The 22726-nt window shown below is 37.4% G+C and overlaps 1 protein-coding gene across 1 annotated transcript; it reads right to left on the bottom strand.

The window, feature by feature from the left end:
- Window positions 1-19: 19 nt before the first annotated feature.
- Window positions 20-21641, bottom strand: LOC119603125 (vacuolar-sorting protein SNF8). The gene is made up of 5 exons (XM_037955024.1): window positions 21349-21641; window positions 1340-1732; window positions 1074-1203; window positions 324-470; window positions 20-266 (listed from the first exon to the last, which is right to left on the bottom strand). Exons 2-5 carry the CDS (start codon window positions 1677-1679, stop codon window positions 122-124), a joined length of 762 nt encoding a protein of 253 aa, XP_037810952.1. The 5' UTR covers window positions 1680-1732; window positions 21349-21641; the 3' UTR covers window positions 20-121.
- Between the last annotated feature and the right edge of the window lie 1085 nt (window positions 21642-22726).

Raw genomic sequence — 22726 nt, 5'->3', positions numbered from 1 at the left:
AATCTAGAAAAAATATTTGTTATTCTTTTTATAAATAAATTTTTTTTATTGTTTTAATATTTTCTTTATAATAATTCTATGCCTAAATATGAAATGATGGAAAAATTGTGTTAAGTATTAATTAAGCATTTGTTGTTTGTGTTGTACGAGCTGGAAATAAACTAGGAAACCAATAACGCCGTTCATCATCAGCTTGATCATCAATCCAACAAAGACCTTCGCTAACAACTTTTTCCAAGGATTGTCGTGCTCGATAATCAGGCCATCTAAATAAATGTGTTTATTAAAATAAGGCTGATTATTTCTGTATTAGGATAACATACCCCAATTGTTCTATTAAAATTGTAAGAGTTACGTAGCCTTGTTCGTTATTAGATGCAACAGTGAGAATTGTTGTCTCTTCCATACTCAATTCGCCGGGTATGGATTGTACAATATATTTTCCTTTTCCAAGTTTATGAACAACAAAACTATAGAAAATTACAGCAGTATATTTTAATGTTTTTGGATTTAGTTAATAAAAATATTTATATATTTATAGACTAATAATTGCGTTTTTCCTGAAATCCATCGAGTGTGAATAGCAGCTACGTCTAGAGCATAAAATTTATTGACTTTTTGATTATTGTTCTCCTATATATCCATTATGAAATCCCGATAAGAAATTGTTCATAATTGCAAATAAATTTGACTATCTGATTTAATGGAATAATTCGAATTTTATAAGGAATTTGGAAAAGATTTTGAACTAATATTTAAAAGGTCATGCTCATTACTCTATCAACAAAAAAGACTAATTGCAGATTTCCATTGCTAAAAGAAAATTACCAAATTATTTACCCAAGATTGGTAATATAGAATTTTATACAAACTGTTGAAATCATAACAGTTATATTACAAAAAAATTCAATGTCATTTTCTTTTCTTTTTCCCTTTTTATCCCTTAGTATCCGAAATTCAAAAATCTTTCCTTAGTAATTCTATTTGACACTAAATGCATCTATTTTTTAAAAATATCATGATAATATGTTTAGAGACGTATATGTATGTCCTTTTGTACTAAAATTACTTACCCATTACCAAAAATATTAAGCTTCTTCGTAGCCATTAATATGTCTTCATTTGTTATTTCCTGATGAATTGAGCTTTGACCCCTAGCAGCAATTAAACGGCTTCTCAGTTCATTCAATTCCATAAGGCCTCCTAAAAAATTAGCAGAGATAAGACTAAATCGTCAAACAAAATCTTTATTAGTCCTTATAAATTGTAACTACTTTGCACCAACTATAATGTTTTGAATATGCATAGACTTTTCATTATATACCACATTAACTCGTACCGGTTTTATGATTTGATGCTAAGCATACTTCCACCACCTGGACACCGAGTTCATAATAAAAATCTCCCATGCCAAGAACACTCCAAAAACCTTTACCGCTTGCTAAAGGATCTACACCGATGGCAGCGCACATTTCTTGAAATTGCTTACGGAACTGTGCATTCTTTTTAATATCCTGCTTATGTTTAATTGCAAATTCTTCTAGTTTTTCCCGAAATACTTCCATTTGCTTCGACATTTGTTCCAATTGAGATTCCTGTATATCTGTGCCCTTGTCTTTATACTTTTCAGCAGCAAATTGTTGCTGTTGTATTGCTCCTAGTCCCGCTCGTCGTCTCATATTGTTTTATAAATGATTTTAATTATTTAAACTTTATAAAATAACAAAAATTAACGTCCGTCCAGTTAGCAACGAAAGATAGCAACGGCAGAGAAAATTTTGGGAATTAAGTGGCAACACCACAGGGGAAAAATAAATTGCTTAGCTAATAAAAAATACCTTGGAAAACTCAATGGAAAGAGATGGGAAACTCAAAATGGAATCGAGACTATATATAGTCTTGGAACTATAGTTCCTTGTAAAATTAGATTCCTCTAAAAATCGTTGCTGGTGAACTGTAATCGTTGCTGGTGAACTGTATAGGATCTAGCGAGTGTCGCGCCAAAAACTCCTTGGATTATGGTAGGAGACATGGTAAGGATTGAAAAAATCCTTCCGTGCAAAAAATCGGTAGAGCAGATCCTTGGAAAATTGGCTTCTTCCAAAATGGTCAGTAAAATCGTTGCTGGTGAACTGTATAGGATCTAGCGAGTGTCGCGCCAAAAACTCTTTGGAATATGTTAGGAGACATGGTAAGGATTGAAAAAATCCTTCCGTGCAAAAAATCGGTAGAGCAGATCCTTGGAAAATTGGCTTCATCCAAAATGGTCAGTAAAATCGTTGCTGGTAAACTATATAGGATCTAGCGAGTGTCACGCCAAAAACTCCTTGGATTATGGTAGGAGACATGGTAAGGATTGAAAAAATCCTTCCGTGCAAAAAATCGGTAGAGCAAATCCTTGGAAAATTGGCTTCTTCCAAAATGGTCAGTAAAATCGTTGCTGGTAAACTGTATAGGATCTAGCGAGTGTCGCGCAAAAAACTCTTTGGAATATGGTAGGAGACATGGTAAGGATTAAAAAAATCCTTCCGTGCAAAAAATCGGTAGAGCAGATCCTTGGAAAATTGGCCTCCTCCAAAATGGTCAGTAAAATCGTTGCTGGTAAACTGTATAGGATCTAGCGAGTGTCGCGCCAAAAACTCCTTGGATTATGTTAGGAGACATGGTAAGGATTGAAAAAATCCTTCCGTGCAAAAAATCGGTAGAGCAGATCCTTGGAAAATTGGCTTCATCCAAAATGGTCAGTAAAATCGTTGCTGGTAAACTGTATAGGATCTAGCGAGTGTCGCGCCAAAAACTCCTTGGATTATGTTAGGAGACATGGTAAGGATTGAAAAAATCCTTCCGTGCAAAAAATCGGTAGAGCAAATCCTTGGAAAATTGGCTTCCTCCAAAATGGTCAGTAAAATCGTTGCTGGTAAACTGTATAGGATCTAGCGAGTGTCGCGCAAAAAACTCTTTGGAATATGGTAGGAGACATGGTAAGGATTGAAAAAATCCTTCCGTGCAAAAAATCGGTAGAGCAGATCCTTGGAAAATTGGCTTCTTCCAAAATGGTCAGTAAAATCGTTGCTGGTGAACTGTATAGGATCTAGCGAGTGTCGCGCCAAAAACTCTTTGGAATATGTTAGGAGACATGGTAAGGATTGAAAAAATCCTTCCGTGCAAAAAATCGGTAGAGCAGATCCTTGGAAAATTGGCTTCTTCCAAAATGGTCAGTAAAATCGTTGCTGGTGAACTGTATAGGATCTAGCGAGTGTCGCGCAAAATACTCCTTGTAATATGGATTAAAATATTAAGGATTAAAAAATCCTTCCGTGCAATATAAATACCGACTAGATACTTGGGAAGGTGGAAAGTCGATAACTTAAAATTGTAAAAGTCGAAGAGTCGACTTTTCATGCACATACTGCAAAACGTCGAAAGTCGATGTTTTATTTGAATTATGGAAGTTGCAGCGTCGTATTTTTTAGTATTAGTTAAGAAAAAACAGAGTTGCAACCAATTAGATTTTGAGAAGATTTTGCCGAAATCTACTTACGAAGTATATTTTGTTTGGTATGGGAAATCTAGTTAAAATCAAATAGATTTGGCTCGAAATCTCATAAATGCTAGATTTCATAGTGGTCTAAATGGGCTATTACACTTATATTTTTTGACATTAAAGAAGGTTTAATTATAACCTTCACCTTCGTGAGAAGGGTATATATAAGTTTGTCATTCCGTTTGTAATTTCCGAAATATAACTTTCCGACCCTAGCGGAGTCGATTAAGCCATGTCCGTCTGTCTGTCTGTTGAAATCAGTTTTCTGAAGACCCCACATATCTTCTGGATCCAAATCTTCAATAATTCTATCAGACATGCAACAACGGAGATATAAGTAAAAACCCGAGACAACCTCTGAAAATTTCTAAAAAAGACAATTTTTTCATGCTTTGATAAATAAGCAACAACACTGCTTATTCATTGCGTTGTGTATTTTGTTTTTGTTTTTTTGATTATTTCGTTTCGTATGTTTGAATGGCTGTGTGTTTCATTGCCATGTGTATGTTGTTTTTGTTTCTTGGTATATTCAGTTTCGTATGTTTGGATGGTTGTGTGTTTCATTGCCTTGTGTATATTGTTTCTGTTTCTTGGTATAGCACTCTTACTTGTTTTTTCACGCTTTTTTTTTTTTTTTTTGAGTATTTCGTTCCGTATGTTTGGATGTCTGTGTGTTTCATTGCCTTGTGTATATTGTTTTTGTTTTCTTGGTGTATTCAGTTTCGTATGTTTGGATGTCTGTTTGTTTCATTGCCTTGTGTATATTGTTTTTGTTTTCTTGGTGTATTCAGTTTCGTATGTTTGGATTTCTGTTTGTTTTACTGCCTTGTGTATGTTGTTTTTTTTTTGTGTTTATTTCGTTTAGCGTTGTTGTTGTTCATTTTGTTTTGCTATTGCTATAATAATGATATAATCGGAAAAATAAAATTAAACTAAATTTTATAAAATTGATATTTTTTAAATACACTATGCTGAAGGGTATATAAGATTCTGCACAGCCGAATATAACACTCTTACTTGTTTTTTCTAATATTTTGTTTGACATAACAAATTAGAAAAAAATATGAGGTATATTTCATTTATATTAAATAATTGCATTAACTTTTTTTTAAGTCAACTTTTCATTAATGTTTTCCTATTATTAAATTTTGTCGATATTTTGATTTTTGTCTTTTTTCTTGTAAAGCGTCGTATTTTTTAAGAATTATTTAGAATAAACAGAGCTGCACTACTAAAAACCACTAGATTTGCTCAAAACACATAGATTTGTCGAATATTGACATGGGGTAATGTGGATTTGGGCAAAACTAGTTGAAATCATGTAGATTTGCCATACATTTCTGACATATTCAAATCTACTTAATACCCCATTTATAGCGAAATCTAGTACTTATGAGATTTCGAGCAAACCTAGTTGATTTTAACTAGATTTCCCATTCAAAACAAAATCTTCTTCATTAGTAGATTTTGGCAAAATCTAGTAAAAATAAAAATGCAACTCTGTTTTTTCCTAAATAATACTAAAAAAAAATACGACGCTGCACAAGAAAAAAGAGAAAAACAAAGCAAACAAAGAAAAATCAAAATGTCGACAAAATTTTAATAAATTGGAAAACATGAATGAAAAGATAATTTAAAATAGAAGGTAATGTATATTTAAATATCTATTTTTTATTCTAAATGAAATTCAAATAAATTTTCCATATTTCCATCTAATTTTTCATATTAAACACAATTTGGAGAAATATTAGAAAAAATGAAATCTTCCTAAATGTCAAAAATACGAAGTGTAAACGGTAAAGATTTGAAGAAAGATTTCGACTGAAATCTACTAGATTTCGATGTAGTGTAAATGGGGTATGATCTACAAGATTTCATTTATGTATATGCAACTCTGTGTTGTGTCTCGGATAAAGAAATACAATTATAGGCTATCCATTTAAATTGAATGTTTTTGTCGAAAAAATACATTTATTTTCGAAATAAGAAAATAAAAAATTATAAATTTTAAATTGATGTAATTTAAGAAATAAATCTATATACTATTCAGTGGAAACACCTTGAAGGCAAATCTAGTAGATTTCTATCCAATGGAAACATAGCATTAGATTTCGATCCAAATCTAGATTTTTCCATAAAAAAATTTAGTTCGAAATTTTATCTGGTAGTTTTTAGTAGTATTAAAAAAGACAAAAATCAAAATATCGACAAAATTTAATAATAGGAAAACATTAATGAAAAGTTGATTTAAAAACAAGTAAGATTGCTATATTCGGCTGTGCCGAATCTTATATACCCTTCACCACAGTGTATTTAAAAAATATCAATTCTATAAAATTTTAATTTATTTCATTTTCCCGTTTATATCATTATTATAGCAACAGCAAAACGAACAACAATGCTAAACGAAATAAACACACAAAAAAACAAATACACATGGCAGTAAAACCAACAGACATCCAAACATACGAAACGAAATACACAAAAAACAAAAGCAAAATACACAAGGCAATTAAACTAACAGACATCCAAACATACGAAACTGAATACACCAAAAAACAAAAACAATATACACAAGGCAATGAAACATACGAAACGAAATACTCCAAAAAAAAAGCAAAAACAAAATACACAACGCAATGAAACCAACAGACATCCAAATATACGACACTGAATACATCAAAAAAACAAAAACAATATACACAAGGCAATGAAACATACGAAAGGAAATACTCAAAAAAAGCAAAAACAAAATACATGAAACCAACAGACATCCAAACATACGAAACTGAATGCACCAAGAAACAAAAACAATATACACAAGGCAATGAAACACACAGCCATCCAAACATATGAAACGAAATACTCAATGAATAAGCAGTGTTGTTGTTCCTTATATCAAAACATGAAAAAATTGTCTTTTTTATGAAATTTTAAGAGGTTGTCTCGGATTTTTGCTCATAACTCCGGTATTTATGGACCGATTATGCTGATTTTAAATAGCGATCTTCCCGAAAGCATGTCTAACAGAATTATTGAAAAAATCAGTTTTATCTAAAAACTGATTTAAACAAACATACAGACAGACGGACAGACAGACGGACATGGCTTAAGCGACTTCGCTATCTATAAGGGTCCAGAATATATATACTTTATAGGGTCGGAAAATTATATTACAGAAATTACAAACGGAATGACAAACTTGTATATACCCTTCTCATGAAGGTAAAGGTATATAAGTATATAAATGAAATATATCTCATATTTTTTTCAAATTTTTTATGTCAAACAAAATATGGAGAAATATTAGAAAAAATTTAACTTTTTTTAATTTCAAAAAATATTAAGTGTAATAGCCCATTTACACCACTATGAAATCTAGTACTTATGAGATTTCGAGCCAAATCTATTTGATTTTAACTAGATTTCCCATACCAAACAAAATATACTTCGTAAGTAGATTTCAGCAAAATCTTCTCAAAATCTAATTGGTTGCAACTCTGTTTTTTCTTAACTAATAATAAAAAATACGACGCTGCAACTTCCATAATTCAAATAAAACATCGACTTTCGACGTTTTGCAGTATGTGCATGAAAAGTCGACTCTTCGACTTTTACAATTTTAAGTTATCGACTTTCCACCTTCCCAAGTATCTAGTCGGTAGATATATTGCACGGAAGGATTTTTTAATCCTTAATATTTTAATCCATATTACAAGGAGTATTTTGCGCGACACTCGCTAGATCCTATACAGTTCACCAGCAACAATTTTACTGACCATTTTGGAGGAATCTAATTTTCCAAGGATCTACTCCACCGATTTTTTGCACGGAAGGATTTTTTCAATCCTTACCATGTCTCCTACAATATTCCATGGAGTTTTTGGCGCGACACTCGCTAGATCCTATACAGTTCACCAGCAACGATTTTACTGACCATTTTGGATGAAGCCAATTTTCCAAGGATCTGCTCTACCGATTTTTTGCACGGAAGGATTTTTTCAATCCTTACCATGTCTCCTAACATATTCCATGGAGTTTTTGGCGCGACACTCGCTAGATCCTATACAGTTCACCAGCAACGATTTTACTGACCATTTTGGATGAAGCCAATTTTCCAAGGATCTACTCTACCGATTTTTTGCACGGAAGGATTTTTTCAATCCTTACCATGTCTCCTACCATAATCCAAGGAGTTTTTGGCGCGACACTCGCTAGATCCTACATAGTTTACCAGCAACGATTTTACTGACCATTTTGGAGGAGGCCAATTTTCCAAGGATCTGCTCTACCGATTTTTTGCACGGAAGGATTTTTTCAATCCTTACCATGTCTCCTACCATATTCCAAAGAGTTTTTGGCGTGACACTCGCTAGATCCTATATAGTTTACCAGCAACGATTTTACTGACCATTTTGGAGGAAGCCAATTTTCCAAGGATCTGCTCTACCGATTTTTTGCACGGAAGGATTTTTTCAATCCTTACCATGTCTCCTACCATATTCCATGGAGTTTTTGGCGCGACACTCGCTAGATCCTATACAGTTTACCAGCAACGATTTTACTGACCATTTTGGAGGAAGCCAATTTTCCAAGGATTTGCTCTACCGATTTTTTGCACGGAAGGATTTTTTCAATCCTTACCATGTCTCCTAACATAATCCAAGGAGTTTTTGGCGCGACACTCGCTAGATCCTATACAGTTTACCAGCAACGATTTTACTGACCATTTTGGATGAAGCCAATTTTCCAAGGATCTGCTCTACCGATTTTTTGCACGGAAGGATTTTTTCAATCCTTACCATGTCTCCTACCATATTCCATGGAGTTTTTGGCGCGACACTCGCTAGATCCTATACAGTTTACCAGCAACGATTTTACTGACCATTTTGGAGGAAGCCAATTTTCCAAGGATCTACTCTACCGATTTTTTGCACGGAAGGATTTTTTCAATCCTTACCATGTCTCCTACCATATTCCATGGAGTTTTTGGCGTGACACTCGCTAGATCCTATATAGTTTACCAGCAACGATTTTACTGACCATTTTGGAGGAAGCCAATTTTCCAAGGATCTACTCTACCGATTTTTTGCACGGAAGGATTTTTTCAATCCTTACCATGTCTCCTAACATAATCCAAGGAGTTTTTGGCGCGACACTCGCTAGATCCTATACAGTTTACCAGCAACGATTTTACTGACCATTTTGGATGAAGCCAATTTTCCAAGGATCTGCTCTACCGATTTTTTGCACGGAAGGATTTTTTCAATCCTTACCATGTCTCCTAACATAATCCAAGGAGTTTTTGGCGCGACACTCGCTAGATCCTATACAGTTTACCAGCAACGATTTTACTGACCATTTTGGATGAAGCCAATTTTCCAAGGATCTGCTCTACCGATTTTTTGCACGGAAGGATTTTTTCAATCCTTACCATGTCTCCTAACATAATCCAAGGAGTTTTTGGCGCGACACTCGCTAGATCCTATACAGTTTACCAGCAACGATTTTACTGACCATTTTGGATAAAGCCAATTTTCCAAGGATCTGCTCTACCGATTTTTTGCACGGAAGGATTTTTTCAATCCTTACCATGTCTCCTACCATAATCCAAGGAGTTTATGGCGCGACACTCGCTAGATCCTATACAGTTCACCAGCAACGATTTTACTGACCATTTTGGAGGAAGCCAATTTTCCAAGGATCTACTCTACCGATTTTTTGCACGGAAGGATTTTTTCAATCCTTACCATGTCTCCTACCATATTCCATGGAGTTTTTGGCGCGACACTCGCTAGATCCTATACAGTTCACCAGCAACGATTTTACTGACCATTTTGGATGAAGCCAATTTTCCAAGGATCTGCTCTACCGATTTTTTGCACGGAAGGATTTTTTCAATCCTTACCATGTCTCCTACCATAATCCAAGGAGTTTTTGGCGCGACACTCGCTAGATCCTATACAGTTTACCAGCAACGATTTTACTGACCATTTTGGATGAAGCCAATTTTCCAAGGATCTGCTCTACCGATTTTTGCACGGAAGGATTTTTTCAATCCTTACCATGTCTCCTAACATAATCCAAGGAGTTTTTGGCGCGACACTCGCTAGATCCTATACAGTTTACCAGCAACGATTTTACTGACCATTTTGGATGAAGCCAATTTTCCAAGGATCTGCTCTACCGATTTTTTGCACGGAAGGATTTTTTCAATCCTTACCATGTCTCCTAACATAATCCAAGGAGTTTTTGGCGCGACACTCGCTAGATCCTATACAGTTTACCAGCAACGATTTTACTGACCATTTTGGATAAGCCAATTTTCCAAGGATCTGCTCTACCGATTTTTTGCACGGAAGGATTTTTTCAATCCTTACCATGTCTCCTACCATAATCCAAGGAGTTTATGGCGCGACACTCGCTAGATCCTATACAGTTCACCAGCAACGATTTTACTGACCATTTTGGAGGAAGCCAATTTTCCAAGGATCTACTCTACCGATTTTTTGCACGGAAGGATTTTTTCAATCCTTACCATGTCTCCTACCATATTCCAATGGAGTTTTTGGCGCGACACTCGCTAGATCCTATACAGTTCACCAGCAACGATTTTACTGACCATTTTGGATGAAGCCAATTTTCCAAGGATCTACTCTACCGATTTTTTGCACGGAAGGATTTTTTCAATCCTTACCATGTCTCCTACCATAATCCAAGGAGTTTTTGGCGCGACACTCGCTAGATCCTATATAGTTTACCAGCAACGATTTTACTGACCATTTTGGAGGAAGCCAATTTTCCAAGGATCTACTCTACCGATTTTTTGCACGGAAGGATTTTTTCAATCCTTACCATGTCTCCTACCATAATCCAAGGAGTTTTTGGCGCGACACTCGCTAGATCCTATATAGTTCACCAGCAACGATTTTACTGACCATTTTGGATGAAGCCAATTTTCCAAGGATCTACTCTACCGATTTTTTGCACGGAAGGATTTTTTCAATCCTTACCATGTCTCCTACCATAATCCAAGGAGTGTTTGGCGCGACACTCGCTAGATCCTACATAGTTTACCAGCAACGATTTTACTGACCATTTTGGAGGAGGCCAATTTTCCAAGGATCTGCTCTACCGATTTTTTGCACGGAAGGATTTTTTCAATCCTTACCATGTCTCCTACCATATTCCAAAGAGTTTTTGGCGTGACACTCGCTAGATCCTATATAGTTTACCAGCAACGATTTTACTGACGAAGGATTTTTTCAATCCTTACCATGTCTCCTACCATATTCCATGGAGTTTTTGGCGCGACACTCGCTAGATCCTATACAGTTCACCAGCAACGATTTTACTGACCATTTTGGAGGAAGCCAATTTTCCAAGGATCTGCTCTACCGATTTTTTGCACGGAAGGATTTTTTCAATCCTTACCATGTCTCCTACCATAATCCAAGGAGTTTTTGGCGCGACACTCGCTAGATCCTACATAGTTTACCAGCAACGATTTTACTGACCATTTTGGAGGAGGCCAATTTTCCAAGGATCTGCTCTACCGATTTTTTGCACGGAAGGATTTTTTCAATCCTTACCATGTCTCCTACCATATTCCAAAGAGTTTTTGGCGTGACACTCGCTAGATCCTATATAGTTTACCAGCAACGATTTTACTGACCATTTTGGAGGAAGCCAATTTTCCAAGGATCTGCTCTACCGATTTTTTGCACGGAAGGATTTTTTCAATCCTTACCATGTCTCCTACCATATTCCATGGAGTTTTTGGCGCGACACTCGCTAGATCCTATACAGTTTACCAGCAACGATTTTACTGACCATTTTGGAGGAAGCCAATTTTCCAAGGATTTGCTCTACCGATTTTTTGCACGGAAGGATTTTTTCAATCCTTACCATGTCTCCTAACATAATCCAAGGAGTTTTTGGCGCGACACTCGCTAGATCCTATACAGTTTACCAGCAACGATTTTACTGACCATTTTGGATGAAGCCAATTTTCCAAGGATCTGCTCTACCGATTTTTTGCACGGAAGGATTTTTTCAATCCTTACCATGTCTCCTAACATAATCCAAGGAGTTTTTGGCGCGACACTCGCTAGATCCTATACAGTTTACCAGCAACGATTTTACTGACCATTTTGGATAAAGCCAATTTTCCAAGGATCTACTCTACCGATTTTTTGCACGGAAGGATTTTTTCAATCCTTACCATGTCTCCTACCATATTCCAATGGAGTTTTTGGCGCGACACTCGCTAGATCCTATACAGTTTACCAGCAACGATTTTACTGACCATTTTGGAGGAAGCCAATTTTCCAAGGATCTACTCTACCGATTTTTTGCACGGAAGGATTTTTTCAATCCTTACCATGTCTCCTACCATATTCCAATGGAGTTTTTGGCGCGACACTCGCTAGATCCTATATAGTTTACCAGCAACGATTTTACTGACCATTTTGGAGGAAGCCAATTTTCCAAGGATCTGCTCTACCGATTTTTTGCACGGAAGGATTTTTTCAATCCTTACCATGTCTCCTACCATATTCCAAGGAGTTTTTGGCGCGACACTCGCTAGATCCTATATAGTTCACCAGCAACGATTTTACTGACCATTTTGGAGGAAGCCAATTTTCCAAGGATCTGCTCTACCGATTTTTTGCACGGAAGGATTTTTTCAATCCTTACCATGTCTCCTACCATATTCCAAGGAGTTTTTGGCGCGACACTCGCTAGATCCTATACAGTTCACCAGCAACGATTTTACTGACCATTTTGGAGGAAGCCAATTTTCCAAGGATCTGCTCTACCGATTTTTTGCACGGAAGGATTTTTTCAATCCTTACCATGTCTCCTACCATATTCCAAGAGTTTTTGGCGCGACACTCGCTAGATCCTATACAGTTTACCAGCAACGATTTTACTGACCATTTTGGATGAAGCCAATTTTCCAAGGATCTACTCTACCGATTTTTTGCACGGAAGGATTTTTTCAATCCTTACCATGTCTCCTACCATAATCCAAGGAGTTTTTGGCGCGACACTCGCTAGATCCTATATAGTTCACCAGCAACGATTTTACTGACCATTTTGGATGAAGCCAATTTTCCAAGGATCTACTCTACCGATTTTTTGCACGGAAGGATTTTTTCAATCCTTACCATGTCTCCTACCATAATCCAAGGAGTTTTTGGCGCGACACTCGCTAGATCCTACATAGTTTACCAGCAACGATTTTACTGACCATTTTGGAGGAAGGCCAATTTTCCAAGGATCTGCTCTACCGATTTTTTGCACGGAAGGATTTTTTCAATCCTTACCATGTCTCCTACCATATTCCAAGAGTTTTTGGCGCTGACACTCGCTAGATCCTATATAGTTTACCAGCAACGATTTTACTGACCATTTTGGAGGAAGCCAATTTTCCAAGGATCTGCTCTACCGATTTTTTGCACGGAAGGATTTTTTCAATCCTTACCATGTCTCCTAACATAATCCAAGGAGTTTTTGGCGCGACACTCGCTAGATCCTATACAGTTCACCAGCAACGATTTTACTGACCATTTTGGAGGAAGCCAATTTTCCAAGGATTTGCTCTACCGATTTTTTGCACGGAAGGATTTTTTCAATCCTTACCATGTCTCCTACCATAATCCAAGGAGTTTTTGGCGCGACACTCGCTAGATCCTACATAGTTTACCAGCAACGATTTTACTGACCATTTTGGAGGAGGCCAATTTTCCAAGGATCTGCTCTACCGATTTTTTGCACGGAAGGATTTTTTCAATCCTTACCATGTCTCCTAACATAATCCAAGGAGTTTTTGGCGCGACACTCGCTAGATCCTATACAGTTTACCAGCAACGATTTTACTGACCATTTTGGAGGAAGCCAATTTTCCAAGGATCTACTCTACCGATTTTTTGCACGGAAGGATTTTTTCAATCCTTACCATGTCTCCTACCATATTCCAATGGAGTTTTTGGCGCGACACTCGCTAGATCCTACATAGTTTACCAGCAACGATTTTACTGACCATTTTGGAGGAAGGCCAATTTTCCAAGGATCTGCTCTACCGATTTTTTGCACGGAAGGATTTTTTCAATCCTTACCATGTCTCCTAACATAATCCAAGGAGTTTTTGGCGCGACACTCGCTAGATCCTATACAGTTCACCAGCAACGATTTTACTGACCATTTTGGAGGAAGCCAATTTTCCAAGGATCTGCTCTACCGATTTTTTGCACGGAAGGATTTTTTCAATCCTTACCATGTCTCCTACCATAATCCAAGGAGTTTTTGGCGCGACACTCGCTAGATCCTATACAGTTCACCAGCAACGATTTTACTGACCATTTTGGAGGAAGCCAATTTTCCAAGGATCTACTCTACCGATTTTTTGCACGGAAGGATTTTTTCAATCCTTACCATGTCTCCTACCATATTCCAAGGAGTTTTTGGCGCGACACTCGCTAGATCCTATACAGTTCACCAGCAACGATTTTACTGACCATTTTGGATGAAGCCAATTTTCCAAGGATCTACTCTACCGATTTTTTGCACGGAAGGATTTTTTCAATCCTTACCATGTCTCCTACCATAATCCAAGGAGTTTTTGGCGCGACACTCGCTAGATCCTATATAGTTTACCAGCAACGATTTTACTGACCATTTTGGAGGAAGCCAATTTTCCAAGGATCTACTCTACCGATTTTTTGCACGGAAGGATTTTTTCAATCCTTACCATGTCTCCTACCATAATCCAAGGAGTTTTTGGCGCGACACTCGCTAGATCCTATATAGTTCACCAGCAACGATTTTACTGACCATTTTGGATGAAGCCAATTTTCCAAGGATCTACTCTACCGATTTTTTGCACGGAAGGATTTTTTCAATCCTTACCATGTCTCCTACCATAATCCAAGGAGTGTTTGGCGCGACACTCGCTAGATCCTACATAGTTTACCAGCAACGATTTTACTGACCATTTTGGAGGAGGCCAATTTTCCAAGGATCTGCTCTACCGATTTTTTGCACGGAAGGATTTTTTCAATCCTTACCATGTCTCCTACCATATTCCAAAGAGTTTTTGGCGTGACACTCGCTAGATCCTATATAGTTTACCAGCAACGATTTTACTGACGAAGGATTTTTTCAATCCTTACCATGTCTCCTACCATATTCCATGGAGTTTTTGGCGCGACACTCGCTAGATCCTATACAGTTCACCAGCAACGATTTTACTGACCATTTTGGAGGAAGCCAATTTTCCAAGGATCTGCTCTACCGATTTTTTGCACGGAAGGATTTTTTCAATCCTTACCATGTCTCCTACCATAATCCAAGGAGTTTTTGGCGCGACACTCGCTAGATCCTACATAGTTTACCAGCAACGATTTTACTGACCATTTTGGAGGAGGCCAATTTTCCAAGGATCTGCTCTACCGATTTTTTGCACGGAAGGATTTTTTCAATCCTTACCATGTCTCCTACCATATTCCAAAGAGTTTTTGGCGTGACACTCGCTAGATCCTATATAGTTTACCAGCAACGATTTTACTGACCATTTTGGAGGAAGCCAATTTTCCAAGGATCTGCTCTACCGATTTTTTGCACGGAAGGATTTTTTCAATCCTTACCATGTCTCCTACCATATTCCATGGAGTTTTTGGCGCGACACTCGCTAGATCCTATACAGTTTACCAGCAACGATTTTACTGACCATTTTGGAGGAAGCCAATTTTCCAAGGATTTGCTCTACCGATTTTTTGCACGGAAGGATTTTTTCAATCCTTACCATGTCTCCTAACATAATCCAAGGAGTTTTTGGCGCGACACTCGCTAGATCCTATACAGTTTACCAGCAACGATTTTACTGACCATTTTGGATGAAGCCAATTTTCCAAGGATCTGCTCTACCGATTTTTTGCACGGAAGGATTTTTTCAATCCTTACCATGTCTCCTAACATAATCCAAGGAGTTTTTGGCGCGACACTCGCTAGATCCTATACAGTTTACCAGCAACGATTTTACTGACCATTTTGGATAAGCCAATTTTCCAAGGATCTACTCTACCGATTTTTTGCACGGAAGGATTTTTTCAATCCTTACCATGTCTCCTACCATATTCCAATGGAGTTTTTGGCGCGACACTCGCTAGATCCTATACAGTTTACCAGCAACGATTTTACTGACCATTTTGGAGGAAGCCAATTTTCCAAGGATCTACTCTACCGATTTTTTGCACGGAAGGATTTTTTCAATCCTTACCATGTCTCCTACCATATTCCAATGGAGTTTTTGGCGTGACACTCGCTAGATCCTATATAGTTTACCAGCAACGATTTTACTGACCATTTTGGAGGAAGCCAATTTTCCTAGGATCTACTCTACCGATTTTTTGCACGGAAGGATTTTTTCAATCCTTACCATGTCTCCTACCATATTCCATGGAGTTTTTGGCGCGACACTCGCTAGATCCTATATAGTTCACCAGCAACGATTTTACTGACCATTTTGGAGGAAGCCAATTTTCCAAGGATCTGCTCTACCGATTTTTTGCACGGAAGGATTTTTTCAATCCTTACCATGTCTCCTACCAGATTCCAAGGAGTTTTTGGCGCGACACTCGCTATATCCTATACAGTTCACCAGCAACGATTTTACTGACCATTTTGGATGAAGCCAATTTTCCAAGGATCTACTCTACCGATTTTTTGCACGGAAGGATTTTTTCAATCCTTACCATGTCTCCTACCATATTCCAAAGAGTTTTTGGCGCGACACTCGCTAGATCCTATACAGTTTACCAGCAACGATTTTACTGACCATTTTGGATGAAGCCAATTTTCCAAGGATCTACTCTACCGATTTTTTGCACGGAAGGATTTTTTCAATCCTTACCATGTCTCCTACCATAATCCAAGGAGTTTTTGGCGCGACACTCGCTAGATCCTATATAGTTCACCAGCAACGATTTTACTGACCATTTTGGATGAAGCCAATTTTCCAAGGATCTACTCTACCGATTTTTTGCACGGAAGGATTTTTTCAATCCTTACCATGTCTCCTACCATAATCCAAGGAGTTTTTGGCGCGACACTCGCTAGATCCTACATAGTTTACCAGCAACGATTTTACTGACCATTTTGGAGGAGGCCAATTTTCCAAGGATCTGCTCTACCGATTTTTTGCACGGAAGGATTTTTTCAATCCTTACCATGTCTCCTACCATATTCCAAAGAGTTTTTGGCGTGACACTCGCTAGATCCTATATAGTTTACCAGCAACGATTTTACTGACCATTTTGGAGGAAGCCAATTTTCCAAGGATCTGCTCTACCGATTTTTTGCACGGAAGGATTTTTTCAATCCTTACCATGTCTCCTAACATAATCCAAGGAGTTTTTGGCGCGACACTCGCTAGATCCTATACAGTTCACCAGCAACGATTTTACTGACCATTTTGGAGGAAGCCAATTTTCCAAGGATTTGCTCTACCGATTTTTTGCACGGAAGATTTTTTCAATCCTTACCATGTCTCCTACCATAATCCAAGGAGTTTTTGGCGCGACACTCGCTAGATCCTACATAGTTTACCAGCAACGATTTTACTGACCATTTTGGAGGAGGCCAATTTTCCAAGGATCTGCTCTACCGATTTTTTGCACGGAAGGATTTTTTCAATCCTTACCATGTCTCCTAACATAATCCAAGGAGTTTTTGGCGCGACACTCGCTAGATCCTATACAGTTTACCAGCAACGATTTTACTGACCATTTTGGAGGAAGCCAATTTTCCAAGGATCTACTCTACCGATTTTTTGCACGGAAGGATTTTTTCAATCCTTACCATGTCTCCTACCATATTCCATGGAGTTTTTGGCGCGACACTCGCTAGATCCTACATAGTTTACCAGCAACGATTTTACTGACCATTTTGGAGGAGGCCAATTTTCCAAGGATCTGCTCTACCGATTTTTTGCACGGAAGGATTTTTTCAATCCTTACCATGTCTCCTACCATAATCCAAGGAGTTTTTGGCGCGACACTCGCTAGATCCTATACAGTTTACCAGCAACGATTTTACTGACCATTTTGGAGGAGGCCAATTTTCCAAGGATCTGCTCTACCGATTTTTTGCACGGAAGGATTTTTTCAATCCTTACCATGTCTCCTACCATAATCCAAGGAGTTTTTGGCGCGACACTCGCTAGATCCTACATAGTTTACCAGCAACGATTTTACTGACCATTTTGGAGGAGGCCAATTTTCCAAGGATCTGCTCTACCGATTTTTTGCACGGAAGGATTTTTTCAATCCTTACCATGTCTCCTAACATAATCCAAGGAGTTTTTGGCGCGACACTCGCTAGATCCTATACAGTTTACCAGCAACGATTTTACTGACCATTTTGGAGGAAGCCAATTTTCCAAGGATCTACTCTACCGATTTTTTGCACGGAAGGATTTTTTCAATCCTTACCATGTCTCCTAACATAATCCAAGGAGTTTTTGGCGCGGCACTCGCTAGATCCTATACAGTTTACCAGCAACGATTTTACTGACCATTTTGGAGGAAGCCAATTTTCCAAGGATTTGCTCTACCGATTTTTTGCACGGAAGGATTTTTTCAATCCTTACCATGTCTCCTAACATAATCCAAGGAGTTTTTGGCGCGACACTCGCTAGATCCTATACAGTTTACCAGCAACGATTTTACTGACCATTTTGGATGAAGCCAATTTTCCAAGGATCTGCTCTACCGATTTTTTGCACGGAAGGATTTTTTCAATCCTTACCATGTCTCCTAACATAATCCAAGGAGTTTTTGGCGCGACACTCGCTAGATCCTATACAGTTTACCAGCAACGATTTTACTGACCATTTTGGAGGAGGCCAATTTTCCAAGGATCTGCTCTACCGATTTTTTGCACGGAAGGATTTTTTCAATCCTTACCATGTCTCCTACCATATTCCAAAGAGTTTTTTGCGCGACACTCGCTAGATCCTATACAGTTTACCAGCAACGATTTTACTGACCATTTTGGAGGAAGCCAATTTTCCAAGGATTTGCTCTACCGATTTTTTGCACGGAAGGATTTTTTCAATCCTTACCATGTCTCCTACCATAATCCAAGGAGTTTTTGGCGTGACACTCGCTAGATCCTATATAGTTTACCAGCAACGATTTTACTGACCATTTTGGATGAAGCCAATTTTCCAAGGATCTGCTCTACCGATTTTTTGCACGGAAGGATTTTTTCAATCCTTACCATATCTCCTACCATAATCCAAGGAGTTTTTGGCGCGACACTCGCTAGATCCTATACAGTTTACCAGCAACGATTTTACTGACCATTTTGGAGGCCAATTTTCCAAGGATCTGCTCTACCGATTTTTTGCACGGAAGGATTTTTTCAATCCTTACCATGTCTCCTACCATATTCCAAAGAGTTTTTTGCGCGACACTCGCTAGATCCTATACAGTTTACCAGCAACGATTTTACTGACCATTTTGGATGAAGCCAATTTTCCAAGGATCTACTCTACCGATTTTTTTGCACGGAAGGATTTTTTCAATCCTTACCATGTCTCCTACCATATTCCAAAGAGTTTTTGGCGCGACACTCGCTAGATCCTATATAGTTCACCAGCAACGATTTTACTGACCATTTTGGATGAAGCCAATTTTCCAAGGATCTACTCTACCGATTTTTTGCACGGAAGGATTTTTTCAATCCTTACCATGTCTCCTACCATAATCCAAGGAGTTTTTGGCGCGACACTCGCTAGATCCTACATAGTTTACCAGCAACGATTTTACTGACCATTTTGGAGGAGGCCAATTTTCCAAGGATCTGCTCTACCGATTTTTTGCACGGAACTATTTTTTCAATCCTTACCATGTCTCCTACCATAATCCAAGGAGTTTTTGGCGCGACACTCGCTAGATCCTACATAGTTTACCAGCAACGATTTTACTGACCATTTTGGATGAAGCCAATTTTCCAAGGATCTGCTCTACCGATTTTTTGCACGGAAGGATTTTTTCAATCCTTACCATGTCTCCTACCATATTCCAAAGAGTTTTTGGCGCGACACTCGCTAGATCCTATATAGTTCACCAGCAACGATTTTACTGACCATTTTGGAGGAAGCCAATTTTCCAAGGATCTGCTCTACCGATTTTTTGCACGGAAGGATTTTTTCAATCCTTACCATGTCTCCTAACATAAGCCAAGGAGTTTTTGGCGCGACACTCGCTAGATCCTATACAGTTTACCAGCAACGATTTTACTGACCATTTTGGAGGAGGCCAATTTTCCAAGGATCTGCTCTACCGATTTTTTGCACGGAAGGATTTTTTCAATCCTTACCATGTCTCCTACCATATTCCAAAGAGTTTTTGGCGCGACACTCGCTAGATCCTATATAGTTCACCAGCAACGATTTTACTGACCATTTTGGATGAAGCCAATTTTCCAAGGATCTGCTCTACCGATTTTTTGCACGGAAGGATTTTTTCAATCCTTACCATGTCTCCTACCATATTCCAAAGAGTTTTTGGCGCGACACTCGCTAGATCCTATACAGTTTACCAGCAACGATTTTACTGACCATTTTGGAGAAAGCCAATTTTCCAAGGATTTGCTCTACCGATTTTTTGCACGGAAGGATTTTTTCAATCCTTACCATGTCTCCTACCATAATCCAAGGAGTTTTTGGCGTGACACTCGCTAGATCCTATATAGTTTACCAGCAACGATTTTACTGACCATTTTGGATGAAGCCAATTTTCCAAGGATCTGCTCTACCGATTTTTTGCACGGAAGGATTTTTTCAATCCTTACCATGTCTCCTACCATAATCCAAGGAGTTTTTGGCGCGGCACTCGCTAGATCCTATATAGTTCACCAGCAACGATTTTACTGACCATTTTGGAGGAAGCCAATTTTCCAAGGATCTGCTCTACCGATTTTTTGCACGGAAGGATTTTTTCAATCCTTACCATGTCTCCTACCATAATCCAAGGAGTTTTTGGCGCGACACTCGCTAGATCCTATACAGTTCACCAGCAACGATTTTACTGACCATTTTGGAAGAAGCCAATTTTCCAAGGATCTGCTCTACCGATTTTTTGCACGGAAGGATTTTTTCAATCCTTACCATGTCTCCTAACATATTCCAAAGAGTTTTTGGCGCGACACTCGCTAGATCCTATACAGTTCACCAGCAACGATTTTACTGACCATTTTGGAAGAAGCCAATTTTCCAAGGATCTGCTCTACCGATTTTTTGCACGGAAGGATTTTTTCAATCCTTACCATGTCTCCTAACATATTCCAAAGAGTTTTTGGCGCGACACTCGCTAGATCCTATACAGTTTACCAGCAACGATTTTACTGACCATTTTGGAGAAAGCCAATTTTCCAAGGATTTGCTCTACCGATTTTTTGCACGGAAGGATTTTTTCAATCCTTACCATGTCTCCTACCATAATCCAAGGAGTTTTTGGCGCGACACTCGCTAGATCCTATACAGTTCACCAGCAACGATTACAGTTCACCAGCAACGATTTTTAGAGGAATCTAATTTTACAAGGAACTATAGTTCCAAGACTATATATAGTCTCGATTCCATTTTGTGTTTCCCATCTCTTTCTATGAGTTTTCCATGGTATTTTTTATTAGCTAAGCAATTTATTTTTCCCCTGTGGTGTTGCCACTTAATTCCCAAAATTTTCTCTGCCGTTGCTATCTTTCGTTGCTAACTGGACGGACGTCAAAAATTACAGACGATTTATATTTTCTACAGAATCTTTGTTTGTTTGTATAATCAGCTGGTTGGATTATTCATCTCTGAAACCCTTTTACACAAGTCTTTTTTCGTTAGAGAACAGCTGTTGCATCTTAATGATTTTTTTTATAATCGATTTATTAAAAAAAGTCGAGGTCGCTTTTTCTGATAAAACATTCAAATAATCGACTTAATTATCGGCTAATTAAACCATTGAATTATTTTTAATACAAAAGACGAAAAATTAGTACAGACTTTTTTTGATAAAATATTTAATTAATCGACTGGCTGCGAAAAAGATTAGTTGGAAAAAGTCGACTTCAAAGAATAAATAAGAAATGAAACTGTTGTCAAAAGTACCTAAGTCTACTGTCATCCGGTACCTAACTCTAAGAATGTATTAGTAGAATTCTCAAGTCAACATAGTTGCAAAAAATCGTATTGAAAAATATTGAAAAAAAATATTACATTTCAATTTATACTTTGAAAGGTTTCTTAAGATATTTTCCACATATTTTATCTACAAACATTTTATAAACACGTCTATTTGTTTTTTAATCTATAATATCGAAAAAATAAATTATTTATTTGAAATATCTTTTTCGTTTACCATACGAAAATTTACAACATTGTTTTTTTTAGTTTTAATTTCAACCAACAAAAATTCAATGTCAAAAAATAAAAAATATTTTTTTTTCGTTTGTAAAAAATATATTATTTTCGGGCTATTAAATGTGTTTAAATTGTGCAAAAAAATTATAAAATATAATGTTAAGTGATAAAAAATATTTCAAAGTGCTATTATCCTCAAATTTTCGCGAAAAATTTTTGAAGTTTGGAGAGAGAATACAATTTTTACATATGTGTTGGATTTACACAGCACTCGTCTGTGAGAAGAGCGTAATGTTATTGTTGTAAAAAAATGACAGCGTTTCACTTCTTGTTTATTCTTTGGTCGACTTTTTAAGTAATAATGTTACCAGACTGCTATTATTTGATGTAAGTAATAAGGTTCTATAGTTGAAACGAAAAGTCGACTTTTTTCATTTAGTTAAAAGTCGACTTTTTGCATTTTATGAAAAGTCGATTTTTCGACTTTTTTCATTTAATTAAAAGTCGACTTTTAGACTATAAGTATTTTATAAATAGTCGACTTTTTCCGACTTTTCGATTTTTTTCGACTATTTTTTTTACTTTTTTCGAGTTTTTCCGACTATTTTAGAGTTTTTGACTTTTTTTCCACTTTTTAAAAATTTTTGATTTTTTTCTACAATTTTCGAGTTTTCGATTTTTTCACTCTCGCATTGGTTTAATGTGTGGCGTCGCATATCTGTACCGCGTTACGGTTCTTCGAATTTTCATGCATTAACCAT

Source organism: Lucilia sericata, unplaced genomic scaffold, assembly GCF_015586225.1.
Source record: "Lucilia sericata isolate MDLA Ls3-8-SP2 unplaced genomic scaffold, ASM1558622v1 Contig000274F_arrow, whole genome shotgun sequence".
In the NCBI taxonomy this organism is placed as follows: Eukaryota; Metazoa; Arthropoda; class Insecta; order Diptera; family Calliphoridae; genus Lucilia; species Lucilia sericata.
This window is presented reverse-complemented; position numbering and strand designations above follow the sequence as displayed.